The sequence below is a fragment of the Polyodon spathula genome, chromosome 24 (assembly GCF_017654505.1).
Source record: "Polyodon spathula isolate WHYD16114869_AA chromosome 24, ASM1765450v1, whole genome shotgun sequence".
In the NCBI taxonomy this organism is placed as follows: Eukaryota; Metazoa; Chordata; class Actinopteri; order Acipenseriformes; family Polyodontidae; genus Polyodon; species Polyodon spathula.
Window position 1 is genome coordinate 8,531,000 of NC_054557.1, and position 19,771 is coordinate 8,550,770.

General features: G+C 36.9%; 1 protein-coding gene across 2 annotated transcripts in view; it reads left to right on the forward strand.

The window, feature by feature from the left end:
* roraa (RAR-related orphan receptor A, paralog a) overlaps positions 1-19,771 on the forward strand; it is a 254,822-nt gene that overhangs the window by 172,615 nt on the left and 62,436 nt on the right. Inside the window, exon 1 of one of the 2 annotated variants that reach the window (XM_041226502.1) lies at positions 16,746-16,842. The exons of the other annotated variant lie outside the window; for it this stretch is intronic. Within the exon in view, the coding sequence (XP_041082436.1) occupies positions 16,812-16,842 (31 nt within the window). The 5' untranslated portion in view covers positions 16,746-16,811. Of the gene's footprint in view, positions 1-16,745; positions 16,843-19,771 lie in introns of those variants that run through there. 2 annotated transcript variants of the gene reach the window in all.

The following is a 19,771-nucleotide window of genomic DNA, read 5'->3' on the forward strand; positions in this document are numbered from 1 at the left end:
AAAGTAGGTTTTTCCGAATTTATTTTTGGTTCGACTTGGGTGAAATAATTTTACTCACCATAGCTTATTCTGAAACTCCAGAATACTGACCATCGGATATGTTTCAAGAAGACTCAGTGGAAATGCAAAGTTGGCCCTGCAGTAAGCAGTGATTCGAAGAAGGGATATTAACGCTAATTAACAGTAGGAAAATTGGTTTTAAAATCTTAGTTATTATTCTGCACCTTTAAGAGTATAGCACGGTTTTATGTGCTGTAAATCCAACAGTGGGAGCTTGCAGTTTTTTTAGGTGGTACCAGTGAAAGTTTGCAGGCAATGTGAGAAAAAAAAAACACACGATGCTACCCTATTGTACAGGCTGCCATCATTAAGATTCATCAGATAATAGGGATGCGGTTTCACATGCTTGAGCTTCATAGAGAAAGAGACATCAAAGCAGGGATCAGCAACTGCACAGTATCTACAGAAGATAAAAAAGCAGTAACCTGCACAAGGAAAAATAAACTCCTATCTGCAGTACAATGCCATCCCCTGCCTACCTCGCAAAGCAGTCATTGTTATTCTGAGAGCATGCAATGGTATTATCATCTAGCTAAACCAGCGACATTAGCGATTAAGTGCCAACCACCTTTCAGATGTGGAGCATTAATGGAGGTTAGTTAGTTTGAAAGATCATGTTCATTTCTCACCTGGCGCTAGTCATTAAAACCCAGGCAGGATGCTGCAGTCTGGTTATTTATCCATAACTTTAAACACTAAAAGAAACTTGAAACTCTTGTTGTACTGTTCATACTGTTCAGCGCCATAACAATTTGTTATAGAAAAAATTGATACCATTGAGATCCCATTGTACCACTGGTTAGCAGAATCATAAGCATACGAGTAGATTATCACCAGCAAACTGCAGCAGTACACTGGCATGGTGCCATGGTACTGTAATGTGAATTGGTACATATTGTTGAAATGCCATTGTTGGTGTGGTACAATTACAGCTACAGAAGAGCTGTGCTGTCATGTCAATACTATTGAAAATCATTTGGCAAGGCATGGTATTACCTCGAATCTTCCTAATTGCACAGACTCAACAGGCCTGCTTGTGTCCATGCCTGGCAACTCTGGGGACTGAGAACAAATCAGATTATTTGTTTTGCAGTAAGAATAATACGGTCGATGTGAAAGCGTGAACATTTCAACAGTTTCCTCTGTTAAGCCACAGCAACTGTCTGTGGTTCTCATTTTCAAATCAACTGGAGGAGTCCAATTGCTTGAACTAATTGTTAATATATGTGTATATGCCCCAGATTCACTTTGCCATTCTGTATCTTAGTTGCTCCAGTCTGGGGTTTGAAAGTGCCTCAGTGTTTCAGTTGCACAAAATCCTTAAAGCAAAGCTGGGAAAGAAAGATGTGCAGCTACCCAGTTTTTTTTTTCTTCTGTATTTTGTCAGTGCTCACAGCAGCAGGGCTCTGGGCAAAGTCTTGAAATGAAAAGAGGTGAAATTTGTAAGGGCAGTCAAATATACTGGCAAGCCACGAGGGCAAAATGAGAATAGCACAAGGACGCCAAAGCCCTTAGGGCAGGGGAATCTGTGTTTCTGCTCCAAAGCAAGGCATGTGAGAACAGAACCGATGCAAACAAAGCTGGTTTGGTTACATTCGGTCAAAGCCTCTTTGCCTGTGCTATTTCAGCTGAGCTCTTTTCTTCACAAAGTCTGAGGATAACTTTAAAGATAAATAGCCACTGAAAGCAGGTTTGATCAGTTCAGGTATTTCAAAACTTTCTAAAACATGCTTTTCTCGTTCATCAGATATGAGGAATGCTTCCAGCATTCCTGTGCTATGCATTAGTCCTAAGGAGAAAGAGATAGCTTTTTCTAGTAAAACAAAAAGAATAAATAAATAAATATACAGCATTGTGACATACTTTATTATAATGAGATTATTAATAGGGATAAACAGTGTTAAATGCTCCTTTATTATTATTTGCTGTATTGTTTAAATAAAAATCTTAGATATTATTAAAAAAAAAAAAAAAAAAACATAGCGAAAAGCTTGCTTGTGAGCCATGTTTCAATAATTGGAAAATATTTGAACATTTTTATTTTCAAATAAGCAAGGAACTTAATCGTTTCACATCAGTGTTATTACAGTTATTACTTGTGTGTGTGAAAGGACGAGCAAAAATTGTGGGGTGTGTCACCAAAATCCTTGCACAGCTTTGGTTTAAACTGTCCTTTCTGCCACAAGACACACAGAGTTATCCTTAACATCAAAACCGGGCCAAACACTAATGCTTTAATGTTGACCTACCTTGCCCAAAGATTCTCCGATAAAGTTTGAACAGGTTTGTTCCTCTGCACACCTCATTACTAATGTGAAATAGCACAAGAGGAATGAGGGCCAATGATGAATTACAAGATCATAATGATAGCACCCTCATAAGTCAAAAATAAAATTATAAAGATCATGCTAAGAGGGTTTGGCTCGACATAATTGAAAAAGTGTGGCAGCAAAATGGTGTGCATATGTGTTGAATAGCCTGAAGATCCCCCTTAATCTTTTAGAGAAGTTGCTCCCTCTGGGGTGGCTGTGTTTTTTGTTTTTTTTATAGTACAAAGTATTCTAGAAAAGTTATTTCACTCCTTGACGCTTTTGATGTTAATAAATGCCTATATAGTGAGGGGTAACAGTAAGCCGCTGGGATGCTGCTCAAACTTAATTTAACAAAGCAAGACAAAAAGGCGTGTAAATCAATCTGATCCATCCTCTGGAAATGTTACTCCACTCAGTAGACTGCTTCTGCTTTATAAAAGATAGGGAAAGCTGGTTATAGTATTTCAGTAATGCTGCGAAAGAGACCAGATGAGCTGTGTATGCTAGCGCCAAAATTATAATACAGTCAACCACTTTTAATATCACTTCAAGGGGACTGAACAAAGATTGTGGCAGTAAGTTGAGTAATTTTTAAATCCCACAATATCGCAAATGGAAATTATGATCGATATTGAACGATATTGATATCATATCACAATATCGATATTTGTGCCTACCCCTACACTTTAAATTAAGTGTCTCTAATTACTGTGTATTTATATAGTAGTTACTTAGTAAATACATGTGTAACTACACATAATTACAATGTTATTGTGCATAGCTGCAAGGTACGTAATGTGTAAATCATTTTAACTCAAAATTCGAACTACAATGTTACCTTTTGAATAATAGTGAACACGTAATAAGTGTGCACTGTGCCTCATTGATCTGCAGATAAATGCAGATTGAGCCATTAGTCATTCATTCTTTCATATGCTGTGCAAGTATGATTGTAATACTACGTCAGCTTGGAGACAAACACATCACGGTTTAATATTTCCTTTCTGGATGTTTTGTTTGTTTTACAGACACCAGATTTTAACTGAACCACTTCACCTGCTGGCGCGTCTAATGGCGATAAAAAAAAAAAGAAAAGAAAAAATTACAACACATTTTTAGCCATCTAAAGGTTAACTATTTTGGTTTAGTTTTTTCCCCCCCTAAGTTGATGTACCCCAGTAGAAGCAGAGTTTGAAGAGGGAGGTAGGATGTGCACCTGGCTATACACCATTCTCTACAGGAGGCCTACCCTGACTGCTTCACTTTAATGAAGTTCATTTGTTAACTTCCTGAGAAAGGCCACGCTGTACAGATGCCCTTTTCAAGATCCAATGCAAGGGTTACTGAAGTCGTGTTACAATGTTTCCCTAACGACAACCTAGCAAATGTGAGCTCCATGAACGAAGAATAAGCTGCTGTACAGTGTTATCAATTCTTCATATCTAGTTATAACCGTAATTATCACAAGGAATGACCTGGCCCATTTTATTCACAAGCACAAGGTTCTCATTGCCCTAATCACGTTACGTTGTATGCCGTGTATCATGTTTGTGGATTGTTGCCAGTTAATTATATTTCAGATGTTCGAGTTCAGATTCATATTTCCCACTTGGGTTGTGCTAAGCTGTTGCATTTCAAGTTATGCTGGCTGACATCTTCTAGAAGTGGATTATATTTCATCAGCTCCAATTGCCCAGCATGCTGTGTCATTATACTGCTTTGCTGTGTCAAACAGCTGCTTGTTTGTAGAGGTTTATGTGGATAATACCACTCCCCCAAGACACATTTATAGTAGAGCAGTGACTAAGGAAGGCAGCATGAGGAACTGAAATGTTTATTTTGCACTGAAAAATGATACCCGTCATCCTGTTCATTGTCTATCTATCAATAAATGTATATGTTTCGGCAATCAAATAACAAGTCTTGGATCTAACTCCCAATCTATTAGTATACATGTCCATTGAGATGTTCATATACAACAAACAGCATCAATATACTGTACAGTACAACACACTAAGGCTCAGGTAGCTAACATACACCCTCTAATGAAATAATCCAGTTTTTTTAATGTATTTATTTGATCTCAGACCTTATGTTGTATTATCCTGTAAATAAGAAATTCCTGTTTTAGTTATTGTCTGATCACCATGTAACAATTCTTTTTTTTTTTTTGTTCCTGGGTAGTAAGTGTTATTTCCTAATTGCTTATGCCTCAAAAGTATAGAAAATGGCTATTATTCCCCACAGACTTTGCTTTTGTGACCAGGACAGTGATATTTTAAAATATCACTATTTCCAATGGGAAAACGGGCAAATGTGTGTCTTTTCGTTCACATAAAGTCAGAAAAAAACAACATATAAATCCAAATTAACATGTATTTATACTAAAGTAATACAAAAATGACTACAAAAGATTTAAAAGTGAGTAGTTTTTCGAGATTTACGATTATACTGTATTTACATATTAGGAAAATAACACTTACTACCTAGGAACAAAAATTGTGTTACATAGTGTAGTATACCAGTTATTCAGATGTTAACTATGATAATATTGCCTCTCAGAACCATTCTTTATTTATGCAAGGAATGGCTGATGACAGGATTGTTTTATTTGAAATCCTGAATTGTCCACAGCTTTTTTTCTTTTTCTTTCTGATTGCTCTATAAATATGTTTCTATTTAAGCCCAGGGTTGAACGAGCCCCGGGCTATACACATGGAAACAGCTGCACAGTTATTAATGGTGCATAGCGCTGCTCAGGCTCTCATTCTATCTTTATTAGCACCAGACACTGTGTACTGTATCCCTGTGTTGTGAAAGGCACTGTCTATAGTTACATCACGTTGCTTTTGTTCTTATCATGTTTTTAAATGGACACCCTCAACAACTTAATGAAACATATAAAGGTGCAGCTTTGCATACACATTTTTTAGTCTTGTAAGCCCATGTGGAAAATATTTAACTTCAAAATAAACAGGTCCTCTTTCTGGTAATACTGAAGAGCACATAATGGAAAACTTGAATATACTGTACAGTAGGTTTTTTTTTTTTTTTTTTTTTAATTTTACCCTCAGTTTCATCAGGTTAGTCAACTCGAAAAATCGACCTATCCATAGCGTTTAACTGTACACAAGTGGCAAGATCTGTTTTTTTTCCTTGGCTAGTACAAGCACAACAGCAAAGTGCTGTAGCTCTTGTATGCAGGATGTTGTGCAGCAAAGCTACCAATCAAATCTTTTAGGCTGTAACCTCAGGAAAAGAAAAGGTTTTGTCAGCACATCTTATTGGTAGGGGAATACCTACAGTTGTGCATTGAGGGTTAAATGACTACATGGAATTTTTTCCTCAGATTTAGGCAAATGGTGTAAGTCGCATGCAACCGATAGTCAATGATCAATTTAAACAGTTTATTATAGCTTCTACAACCTATCAAAAGAGATAGAGACTAAAACACTGAATGGCTTGCAGACTTCAAGACTTGAGAGATACCGTATGCTCTTACATGAGCTTCCTTGAAATTATTAATATCCCTGAAAATAGCTATTTGTGTAAATGGTCCTTTTATTTGAAGCAAAGCACTTAAGAAATACAATTGGACAAAAAGAAATATGAAAACAGGCCATTGAGAAATGTAGTATAGCATACACTATTGAGTAAGTCTAGTCCGCTTTGAGTATCAATATTGTATTGCAAATATACATTTCCTTGATGGCCGACTACATTTAAAGAGATAAATTATCAAATAAAAATATTTATATTTAATGTGCGTTTTGAAGTGAGCCAATTATTTAAAGTGTAAATTTCAAGGACTTATTTTTCTAGTTGTATTCATAAAGTTCTAATTGATTTAAAAATACCCAACACAAATGCAGCTTGCCCCTGGTACCCACTTACTGATCGGATCAATGGGTGCCCTCCTTTCTGGCTGTCATGCTAATCAACTTTTATCGCCCAGCTAAACTGTGCACGAAATGTTAGTGAGCTGCTGAGCCCTGGAGGTCAGAGCCAAGCCTGGGAAGCCTTTGTCTGGTCTCATGGGGGGCCTGACCAGTAGAGGTGCGATGAGGAGACCTATGCCTTCCTAATCCTGCATGGGCGCTTGGGTCAATGCCCGCTTCAACCTGCACTCCCAGCGGCAGTGCTTTTTTAAAATGTTGTCCAGTAGATGGCACTGTGGTATTGCAGCGCTCTACTCTGTCACATGTGCAAGGATGATCTGCTGTAACTGTAGAGGAAACTGTAGGCTCAATTGAAAGGGGTAAACATTGTTTTTATTACCTGAGCTTATTATTTACAACAGTTGGGTGTCTATCTAGATGCCAGTCAACACAACCCTGAATGCAGGCTTCACTGGATGTACATAAAAAGAAGAAACTTTCCTCTCAGGGCTGTGTTTCTTGCGATTTTGAAGGGAAGCCATTTGTTTTATGTTAAGGAGATATTCCTTGTGTTGTCGGCTTGATTTATTGAAGTTTTTCATGAGTGGAAGCCTGCGGAAATTGCTTAGAATTGCACTAAATTGGTTTATGATTGTCTTGTATTGGTGGGAACTGCTATGAGTTTATATTATACTAGACGCTGTTGGCATTTATATTAAATTGAGCTATATATATATATATATATATATATATATATATATATATATATAATATATATATATATATAATGTTGGGTTTCTCTGCTATTATTATGATCCGGTAGTAGAGTGGAATCTTAAAATGTGTGGTGGTCTGACTTCATGAATTATGCAGTTCTTTGGGGCAAAAAATTTGGAATAGAAATTGTGTGTCTCTGCAGGATTGGAAGCAGGCATTAAACTGTGTCGTTTTTGTTATCAGGCATTATGTTGGATGATTACTGACAGTCTGCTAATGAGGCTATTATCATCTTCAATCCATTGACTTCTCCAGGGCACTGTCGGAAGCAAGATGTCTCTTCTCAATTGAATTGCATCCCATGGGGTTTATTTATCATAAATAAATTTGTTTTAATTAAGTGGAGAGAGTGTGTAATACACTTCCAATGAGTGCACATTTCTCAAGGCATAACAGTTTTACATTGTTAACCACCTCTTGTTACACATGGCATCATTTTTAGTTTATTTTTTTGTTTTTTATATATGGTTTTATAAAATTGGCTATAGGATTATTTTCAAATTAATTCATCTTTATGGTGAACTGTTTAGGGGACACGGACTTTAAAAAATAAGCCGTGAATAGATTAAGATAATTTGGTTGCCTAGATGTAAGATTTTCATTGGTATGCATATATACTCATGCAATAATGTGCACAGTACACTGTGTTTTATTTATTTATTTATTTTAATTAAATTTCCCCATATGGGTTTTCTTGCCTGGTCTGTGTTCACACAACTATACAGCATGTGGAGGAAGGACAGGAGATAATATCCCAATTTTGGGGACGCCATTAGGCCAAGAAAAGAAAACATTGAAACTGGGAGTGATACACTACACAAAGAAATCTTTCAGCCCAGTCTTGTATAAAGGAAGTGAGCTTTTTAGTCAACAGCTGGTTTAATAAGCAGTTCTTATTTACCCAGCTGAATTTGATTGTAGGGTATTGTAGATGTCGAATCTGATACTCTAAGGTTCCATCAGGATATTTCTAAAATGATTTTAATAACATTGAGCGTAACAACACAACACCCTAAAGTGGTTGTAACACCAGTGCAGTTTTCAATTACAATATCAGTATGTTTTTGTTTTTCTTCATTATCTAAAGCATTGTAAAAAGCCATACGCAGCAACTGTACCAAGAACTTACATAACTACTAGAACAATGTTAATTTATCACTTGCTATTATCCTTAAATGAGCAGAAATTTTGGGCTTAAAGATTGGAAATGACACTTCACTCATTTGGATGTTGTGACCTTGGCCTCTCTGCAGAATAATTACACAGTTATACAGATGGCTCTGGTAATTTATTATGCAATATTTTCATGGCGCAGTGTCATATAAATCAGAGTAATATGATGTTATCTTAATATCACTGCTGTTACAAACAAGTACTTCCACAAATTATTTTTCCAGCTTCTGTAAACAGAGACAAAGAGTATCCGTCAAAGTGATATTGGTATCAAGGAAAATGACAATATTAAGTGTTTCAACTTATGAAGGATCAGGATAGGACAGCATCCTACTTCTGATTGAGTATCTGGAAAAATAGATTGACAGTAACAGACCCCATTGTATATTATCACGCATGATCTATATAATTTGTGTTTTATATTTTATTTAAAATGCATGTTTGCACACTACGTCACTTGGAAATGTCTAAATGTGTACAGAGCAGCATTATCCTACGTGTTGAATTTTAACTCAGATTATTGTTATGTGTTTTAGCTGTTTCTGTGCAAGCCATAATCAGTTGGACTATTCAGTTTGCAGGTGTACTGCAAGCGATCAGCTTTTGAAAAGCCCCTGCCTGTCCTCAAGGTGTTTAACTACATGCTTTTTAAATGATTCTGCAGACAGTCCACCTACCCTTCCAGAGTTAACAGGGGACGGGCTCTTGGGCTGTAATCCTAGAAGTGCTCGCACACCTGCTCAGCTCAACATACTGCCACTCTTGATTAAAATCCACTGTTTAACCTCATCCCGTTTGGGGCACTGGACAAATATGACAAATAAATACAAGTGTGCAGGGGCTTGTGGTTGAAGCGCGCGCCACATTAAAGAATCAGACGCACTCACATTCGCACACGACATTCAAGTATTTAGACATGTTGGAGTGCAAATATTTATTGCTTTAAATGTGCAAACTATCTCTTTCACAACATGCATGTTACACAAATGTTCTAAAGGTTTTAAGAATAGAAGGCATAGGGCCCGATCTTCGATCTTCGCGCAATCCCCTCGCTAAATTTTGACATTGGAATATAGCAGTTTTTTGAGCAATTTGCAAATCTGTTTGTGCCTCGCAAAATCGTCTGCGCATTCACTACCAATATATCAACTGCGCACAACAGTCAAGCGAGAATGCAGAATGATGGACAGTCACCATTAGTAATGCGACAAGCTGCTGTCATTGGTGTAACACAGCATATGCACCGATATGACAGCAGATGAGACCACACAATATATCGTGTACACATACATACAGCAGGACCATTCAAATACACAGTTGGCTCCATAGCTCTGCGCCGAGTTTTCAAAGTAATGGACTGATAACGCCACTGTTTTATTGAATACGGACAGTATTGTAGCATGAGGAAATACTAGGTTTCTTTAAAAGCTAGCTGATCCGACATAGCTGTATGTTTTTGAAGTTTCTGAATGATTTTTTTTTTATATATAAGTTGTGCCATGACAGAGTCTACTGTGGTAGCACACTCTCCAATTTGTAAATGTAACGAGGTCATTAACCTGCAAAGTAAACATCAATCAAGCATTTTTATATAAACAATACACAGAAGTGTGTTGTTATTCATCTACTCACCCATTTGAACATCATGATTAAACCCAGTTTGTAAGGTTTTGAGTGTCGCAGGAATGAATTTTTCTCGTTATGCCATTTTTTTTTTTTGTAATAATAATAATTAATTCTAAATATGCTCCTAATTGTTAATTGTAACCTACTATGATTTCTCAACAAATGAACAGACTGGAGAGCTGCATAAAAACGGCCAGAAATTACAGTTAACAGAACTGTTTGTCCTGCCTCAGCTAACTTATGATTGGACTGCTGCAGATAAAATACAGGTTTTTGATTGGTTGATCATATCGAGTCGGTGTTTGGCTCTCCAAACTGCAGCTGCCCACCCATCAGCTATAATGCACAGCAACCTATGGTATAGCTAAATAAAGCAATAGGCCACAAGATGGGTGTATGATACAGTTAATTTACAGATGAGTGGCAACACACAGCAAAGATAACAGGCAGTACCCCCCTCCCCTATTCATCCTTCTCTCAATCTTCATTTCCATACTTTGATGGTACACATTGTATGCCAATATGCCTGTGGAGCAGTGAAGAACACATATAACTGTATATGTAAACACACTACCGCTGTCCGTCATATCAATACAGTGATAAAACACATAACTGATCCACCCATCCGGACTGGGGGGGGCGGGGGTTGGGGTTCTGTACTATTGTACGTTTGTACTATTGTACCCAACTCCAGAGTGGACTGTTACTCCGACACTATTTGAGCCAGCGGTGCGCAGTTATTGGAACTAGCGGTGCGCAGTTATTGAAACTAGCGCATTGCAATTATCGCGCAGTGTAGCAGGGGAGATCTGTGCTGACTCTGCTGGCGTGTTCACAGTACTGCAGGAAGAGGGCGGCAGTCGTCCAACAACCGACTGTGAGTCATGGCAGTGACACGGGGAGGTGGGAAAGTGGGTGTGTGGACTTTCCCCCTCTCTGAATGGCTGAGAGGCGAGTCTTGGGAGATTGCTAGCCCTATAAAAAAATGCTCTGCTGTTTCCTCAGGTCTGCCCTGTTAAAACGTGCCGAGAGTGCGGTAGTGCAGGTCTAGGACCGGGAATCAGCAGGGAGAAAAAAGAGTCTCACAGCGAGACAGTGAGAGCGGGGAACCCTTGGGCAGACCCCGAAGCATTGTAAAAGAGCAGGCCAGTTAGTCGGCAGTGTAGTACGGCGATCCGGGTCGCACGGGTAGTGGCGACTGGGATATAGCTGTCACGTGCAGCACCTTTTCTTTGTAGTTTTGTTACTGTTTTATTTTCCCTGTTTCTTTGTGCCTTCTGTTTTGAATTATTGTTTCGAAGCACCTGCAAGGGCGCCAGTATTGTGTACCATCGCTTGGTATGCCCGTGGTTCTGTTTACCATCGTTGGTAAATCAGACCACGGACCCACAGCTCCATCTGCTGGAGAAAAGAAAAAATAGCAACCCGAAATAAAACTGGGCACCTGTGCAGTGTTGCCAAATTCACCTGTCTGTCTCCTGTGTCAGTGAATTACCTACCACCCTTCCACACACAGATATTGGTATATTCAGATGAATTAGGGCTTTCGCCCAATTCAAACTTGATTGCGCTATGTGCATATTGAATGTCCACCTAGAATACATTTGCATCACATGTTTCTATTTACTGATGCATTACCATATACTAATAGGACTGTATTAAAGGAACAGAAGGAAGGCAGTGTACTGGACAGAGGTGAGTGCATATTTCCACACTTGTCTGTTGGGCATGGGAATATGCTATAACCGTCACTATGTTATATATGTTATGGAAACAAAAAAAGAGGCTCATTGCTTGTATGTTTTTGCCGCAAATTGACTGTAATGATGCAGTATATAGGTTTGCATCACCATCAACTTTAGATAAACTGGACACGTTATATCATGCAGCATTGAGGTACAATACAAATACAAGATTTAATACTCATCATTGTATATTATACGATTGGGTAGGCTCAACTTCTTTGGCTTTACGCAGGTTATAGCACTGGTATATTCTCGTATATAAGGCTGTTCAATGTAAATTATATGAATATACTTATTTAAATGAATACATTATAGCTTCCCATAGTAACCATAGCCTCAGATCTCATTCTTTTTTGCATTTGAAAATCCCAAATGTGCATACTGAGGCTGGTAAAGGATCCTTTGCTTATTATGCCGCATGGTCCTGGAATGAGTTCCAGTCCAAACTAAAGCTGCAGACCCAGATATCTTTATTGCAATTTAAGAGTAAACTGCATGATTTCATGACTGAGAGTTGTAATTGATTTAAATAGTTGACAACTTGTGTGTATTTTGTTTTAAATGTCATATATTGTTTTAAATTTGCTTTGACTGTGTCTTAATTGTATTTTATTGTGTATTTGTTCTTGTTGTCCCATTGACTTGCTTCTACCTGCTTGGCTAGGTCTCACTCGTAAAAGAGGTTTTAATCTCAATGTGACTACCTAGTTAAATAAAGGATAATAAATATATATATATATATATATATATATATATATATATATATATATATATATATATATATATATATATATATATACCCTGTATTGACTGTTGATCTACTAAAAAACTGAAAAATAAAAAAAATAGGAAGATATTGCATAGTCGGCAACCAGTTTGGGGTCATACAAGTACTAATATATTTGTACACAGTTTTTGTAAAGGCTTTGTTGGGCACACAAGCCGTTGTCTTATATATTATAGGTTACACCATGTAACAATTTTTTTTTTGGTTTGTTCCTGGGTAGTAAGTGTTATTTCCTAATTGCTTATGCCTCAAAAGTATAGAAATATTATTCCCCACAAACTTTGCTTTTGTGACCAGGACAGTGATATTTCAAATTATCACTATTTCCAATGGGAAAACGGGCAAATATGTGTCTTTTCGTTCACATAAAGTCAGAAAAAAAACAACATATGAATCCAAATTAACATGTATTTATACTAAAGTAATACAAAAATGACTACAAAAGATGTAGAAGTGAGTAGTTTTTCGAGATTTACGATTATACTCTATTTACTGTCCAGGTCATCATGCAGCATGTGACGTAGATGAGTCAGCATGTCTTCTGTTTGTAGTCAGTGCTGGAATGGTAGTATGCGCAGAGTTAACGCAGTCCTTTTACAATCCTTATTCTGCGCGTCACAAACCTGGTTTTGTGCTTGGTGCATACCTTCGAATATACCAGGATCACGCATATTGTCGGCCACTCCCCCCATATTGCGCGATGCATACATTTTATTTCTGCACAGCGCAGAATGGATTGTGACACGCAAAAGGACGTTTCGAATATGGCAACTTGGCACAATTTCTGCACAATGGCCATTTGCAACGCACATACCCCTCTGCGCGATGCGCAAACCTTTCGAATATCAGGCCCATAGTGTTCTCACATAGTGATTCATTCCAAATATTGTTAGAGTTGAGTGGTAATGATTTATGTCAACCCTGCAACTATTAGTAGAAATTATTATAGTTTTAATAAACTATTTACAAGTAACTAAATATTATTTAAATGTATAATCCTCGTTATGAACATTACTGGAAAAGTAAGAAAACAAACAAAAAATAATGATCTTATTAACTAATGTGTAATAACATTAATTTTTTTTTGCGGACTCTGATATATATATATATATATATATATATATATATATATATATATATATATATATATATATATATATATATATATATATATAAATATATTAACCGGCATGCACTGCCTATGTAACACTTTTCACAACTGTAATTTAGTTCACCTTCATTGCACGTTTTGACATGTTACGTGATCATTCTGGGAGTAAGACTTATAACACACGTCATTGACCCAGTGGGGGCACTCGTCGTATAAAAAAAAATATGCTGCTCTAGAAAGAGTGCAAAGAAGAGCGACCAGAATTATTCCGGGCTTAAAAGGCATGTCATATGCAGACAGGCTAAAAGAATTGAATCTGTTCAGTCTTGAACAAAGAAGACTACGTGGCGACCTAATTCAGGCATTCAAAATTCTAAAAGGTATTGACAGTGTCGACCCAAGGGACTTTTTCAGCCTGAAAAAAGAAACAAGGACCAAGGGTCACAAATGGAGATTAGACAAAGGGGCATTCAGAACAGAAAATAGGAGGCACTTTTTTACACAGAGAATTGTGAGGGTCTGGAATCAACTCCCCAGTAATGTTGTTGAAGCTGACACCCTGGGATCCTTCAAGAAGCTGCTTGATGAGATTCTGAGATCAATAAGCTACTAACAACCAAACGAGCAAGATGGGCCGAATGGCCTCCTCTCGTTTGTAAACTTTCTTATGTTCTTATATGTTCTTATGTTCTTGTATGTGCAAAGAATAGATTTATGGTACAACAAAGCATTCATATTAAATAGTTTCCTTATTGCATTTTGTTTCTAAAAAGACATAGCAATCTGCCGGTTTTGTCATGATAGCATGTCAACTTTACTCAGGAGTTTTATATGAGAACTAATATATAACTCCTGAGCGAAGCTGACATGCTATCCTGATGAAGGCACATTTGTGCTGAAACCGGTAGATCGCTATGTCTTTTTAGAAAAAATGCAATAAAGAAACTATTTAATATTAATACTTTGTGTGCGCCATAAATCTGTTCTTTGCACATGCAAGCAATTGTATATATATATATATATATATATAGAGAGAGAGAGAGAGAGAGAGAGAGAGAGACAGAGAGAGAGAGATCAGTTTAAGAATCCATTTTAAGTGGTTATATTTATACTGTATGCATCATTTAATAACCTATATTATAACATTCTTATAACATTTGTGTGTATTGTGGGTATTATTTCAAATCATAAACTTTCTAACATAGTTAATAACATGACTACAGAATGCACTGTATATAACCATATATTATATGACCCCTTAACTACAGAAACATCTATTCTGTTCAATTAGAGAGAATTGATTTATTACACTGTACTAACTGCATTTTTTTATAGCTACTAAGTAAATACAAATGTGAGTACGCTGCAATAAAGTAAAATGACTGAGGCATGGGTCATGCTTTATACTAACCAGGCAATTATTTTTAACAGGTACTATTAATAAGGTCATAATAAATAATAGTCTTGGTTTCCTATTCATCAGTTATTGGTCTGGTTAAGGCTAGCATGGCTGTAACTAGCTATGAGGACATCGTGGTCGTGCCCTTGGTTGTTTTTTTGAAGGCTGATGCTCATATAAAAATTCTGGTAAAGTACAAACGACTCCTTAATTTTCTCTGTTGGTTTGCCGTGTAACATAGATTTAGAGGTTGAATAGTAAATACCAAGCAGTCATATAAATACTGTCAGCTTTAGATTGAAACCTTTAAGGTTGACCTTGGTAGAATGCCAGCTCTGGTTATCATGCTGAAGGCTAGGTATACATTGGTGTGCTAAAAGCTTATTTCTCAAACTATTGATCATATTTGCACTTCATAGTATGTTATGTGAACAAAGAGTATATATCAGATTGTGCTTTAGTGTAAAGCAGTAGTTACTAGCTTGGTCTGTGGTTTTCAGTTGCCCAAACTGCAGTTCAATTTAGTTATGTTGTTGGTAGCCTTTGCTGCTACCCTTTAGTACCAAATAACAATCACTCAGATAGTTTTGTTATTTTAAAGCATCAGCTTTAATTTTTGTATTTCTTTTGTGCTTCACTATAAGGACAACACATATGTAAACCCAGCCTCTGACAGTATGAATTAACATATATTTCAGGAGCTATGTGCCTCTTTAAAGGAAAATTGAGAAATGTTATTGCTTTCCAAAGAAATCATCAAGCGGGCAAGGCAAAGGTTATGGTGCGGTATAGCAAAGACCAGGTGCATTATACTGTGTAAATACTGTGTATTTGGGTTAGGCAGAGATGGGGTAAGAATGTTATAATGATAAAACCATCAGTGATATTTTCCCTCACATTTCTTCTAGAAGAAATTATCTTTTTAAATGTACTATACAGTAGAGCATCCTTGTTTTTCAATAGAACCAGCTTTTGCTAAGTCCAATATATAGTATCAGAGGAGGACAGCTGTGCAGGATGGCTGATCTGCTTACGTGCCACAAGCAGTCTGTTTTTCTGTGGACATCATCACACAGTCTGTCCTGCCGAACGATTCACTCTGAAAGGGGTTCTACGGCTTTAAGAGCTGGCATCGGTTTGCTGAGGGATTAATCCCTGCATATTAAAACAGGGCTTTCTTCAAACCAAACTGACTATCTCAACTGACGATGAAGCAGTGTGTATAGAATTAATACAGGAAAATCACATGCAGGAATGATAGGTGAGGCATAGAAATGTCTCAGAATAGAACAGAGGCCCAATTAGGTCCTGAAAATCTAGGTGTATAAATCGTGTTTCTTTTTACTTGCTGCTGGCTCTTTAGAACATCTGGAGCAGTTTTGGTTAATCTGACTATTAATTAATATGTATTGATCTGAGGAGGTGTTTTTTTTTTTTTTTTTTTCTTTTAATTTGCCATCAAGCCAGGAAATTCTTTAACTACAACTGGACCCAGGCCAACTCTGCTTTGTTTTGCATTCTGAGGAGTAAAGCACTTAAAATACAGAGTACAACAATTTCAGAGTTTTCGTTTTTTATTCACGTTCAAAAGATTAAAAAAAACACACACACACACACACACACATATACTGTATCTTAAGCATGCTGTGTCTACTTGTAACTGCCCACGATGCATGGATAACATACTGCAGTCAGTAGGAATTGGTCCAGGCGCTGGCATGCACGTACCAAGGCTTTTAGAGCCTGTGCTCTAGTGGCTGCCTGCTGTGCCAGTCAGCAGTGGGAGGAGAGTAAACAGATATTTCAAGTGATGTCACAGTCACATGGATTTTCATGTGGTCATGCACGGAGGCAGGGATAGAGCTGTGCTTGCCAGTTGCTGCTGAGACAGCAGTAGAGGGCTTTGCGCTGGTGCTAGTGCTCTCTTATGGACTTGAAGCTTAATGATGTATTTTGTGATTTCAGCTATGAAAGGTAAGAAGAGAATGCATGCTGGAATATAGTGCACTAAGCAGCCAGTGTAACAAGTGGCAAACACAGGAAGGGGGGAGTGTGTCTGTTTGGTATTCATAATCTGCCAACCCTCCTTCTTTCTGAAGCTTGAAAGGAGAAAAAGGAGGAGGATGTCTCTGAATATATTTATTTCCAGGGAATTAAGCTGTGACTTCTCTGCATGAGTTGCCAGCTTTATTGTTCTGCAAGGTGTTGAAGTAATGAAGTTGGCAGCGTTTTACCCTTTGCAAAGGTTTCTGCTAATAGAAAATTCTAGTATATAATTTGAAAACGTAAAACTGGTTGGAAAGAGTGTTTTCTCTGTGCATTTGTTAAGACTGAGGTATTAGTAAAGGGCTGTGTTGATAATGAAAAGGCATTTTGGCTGGGCTGCCTACTCGTAATGATTTTTACATATTTTCAAGTTGGTCTGCAGTTTATTTGGTTTCTTAACAGTACAATATGGTTTACCACAGACAAGATAGCAGTGTGGGCAAGTAATTATTATTTAATATGATTTGGTTGATGTTCTCCTGCTATTTCAGTCTGGAGGAAGAGACTGTCAAAAGTCTCTTAAATTACAACTTTGCCTGCTGGAGGGCTCTGTTAATCGTCTTACTGGTGGTTTTTGGGTGGCACTGGTATTGGCTGCCATTTAGGTTTTATTACCTGATATTGGTGTATTGTGTTCTACTGACCTGTTTTGCAACTCCAGTTCTCCACATATGCACGGCCATGGGAACAAGGCTTGTTTATCCCTTCGTGGCTAAGTAGATCCAGCACATTTGATTGAGCATGCCTAATCCTCCCTCCCCTCTCCCTCTATGCAAATGGATCGCTGGCAGCTGTTGTTATGTAGTAAATAAAAAGGGCCAGGGATGGAAAAAACAGGAATAGATTATACATGTGATGGAATGGTTGTTATTCACGTCTATTTTCATTGTTTATGGGGTTCTCAAACCTGGTCCTGGGGACCCACTGTGGCTTCTGGTTTTTATATCAATTGAGCTCTCAATCTCTTAACTAGACCCTTAATTAGAGCGTTTTAATTGTTCTCAGCTCTGAAAAAGATGCAGTTTTAAAATCTTACAGCTAACTAGAAATTGTTGACTGTTTAAGAGCTGAAAACATGTAAGAAGGTCTAATTAAGTAAATTATTAGTTCAATTAAGGTTTCAGTTAAGTAATTGAGTGCTCTGTTGGCATGAAAGCCAGGACTGGGTTTGAGAAGCCCTGGGTAGCATGCCGCACTTATGCACTTTAGTTGCAGCAGTTGCAAGTAACAACTACAATGTTTATATAATATGTATTACAGTTGTTTAGAACTAGATGTGCAGTGAACCCCGTTACTATAGTGACTTACACTTTCAGAGTGCGATTATTATGTTCTGTAATACCTCTTCAATGAACTATCCAACTACTGCACTACTTGGTTGCACTCCTCATTGTAAAACAGACAATGGCTGGCTTGTGGGGTCCACCCATTTATAAAGTCCATGTTTATGTTATAAAGGCATATTTACCTTAGTGCGGTCTGTGAACTTTTCTCATATAGGAAAACATGCTAATAAAATGTATGCTAGTCTAAAGGACTGACCGTGGCAGGCTCTTAGATTAGGATATAGTATGTTCTGTCTGTGCATTCTAAACAGCTGTCAAATTCAAATACAAAATAGTAAATACAGCATAAAGCTTCTCCTTATATTTACCATGTTATCTCTAGCCTCCCTAGTGCACGCTCCACAGGGCATATTTTTCTATTGACAATTTTTTCAAAGCAGATATTTTATATTTCTGTTCCATTGCCTAATCTAGGGCTAGTCCACTGATCTATTCTCCAGCCTTATTGTAACTGATCTTAAATATCTTAAATGCATTTTAATCTAAAACTCTCATATATAGATTATTACATAAATGACTCAGTCACTCTTCTCTAAGCTGAAGTGGAAGATGACAGACAGCAGAAACCTGTTGTGCTGGTCTGATCTTTGTCTGATCAGTACTGGATCAATACTGTGCGACACTAATTCTTTGTTATGACATGTTCTTGATTAGAGTATGCATGGCTCCAAGCTGCCCCACATGCTCATAACCACCTCTTTATAAGGATGGACTTCACAAATGCCTTTTCTCTCAAGGCTTGCAGCCACATTACATTCTCCCTACTACCTAAGTACATTTAATGGTAGCATTCCACTCATGATAGCACGCAAATTGTCTGGCTTGCACTGTAAAGATAATGTGCAAGTATTTGAGGTACAGTAATCCTGTTATTTAAGAATAATAATACTTAAACACCAGTAAAATTGAGACAACTTATGCATACTAATATTACATTTTCAATTTTATAAAAAAAAAAAAAAAACTATATATATATATATATATATATATATATATATATATATATATATATATATATATATATATATATATAATGCATTGCCATTGCCAACGGTCTTTGTTATGAAATGTTTATACTATAATGTTAAAACTTTTTTTTTCTCTTTAAAAAAACACTCAATGATGGTTAATTAAAAATACTAAAATAATTTTTATGATTTTAAATCAATTTTAAAGAAATTTAGTTTATGATTTCTTTTATGAAAATACATATATATATATATATATATATATATATAATATATATATATATATATATATATATATATATATAATATATATATAATTTAAAATGATCGTTTTACTTTTGGGAAGAAGTTTAGTTAAAAAAAATTAAAATAAAACGTTGTCGCACATGTAATTTTTTACAGTGATTCAAAGTGAACTCTGCTTAGCGTCTCAAATTGTACACAGAAGATTAACAAGACTGTGTCACACTGATGCAGGTCACAGCACCAGAAAAGCTTGAATAATTGTGGAAATAAAAACCTAGTTAATAGACAAGGGCAAAT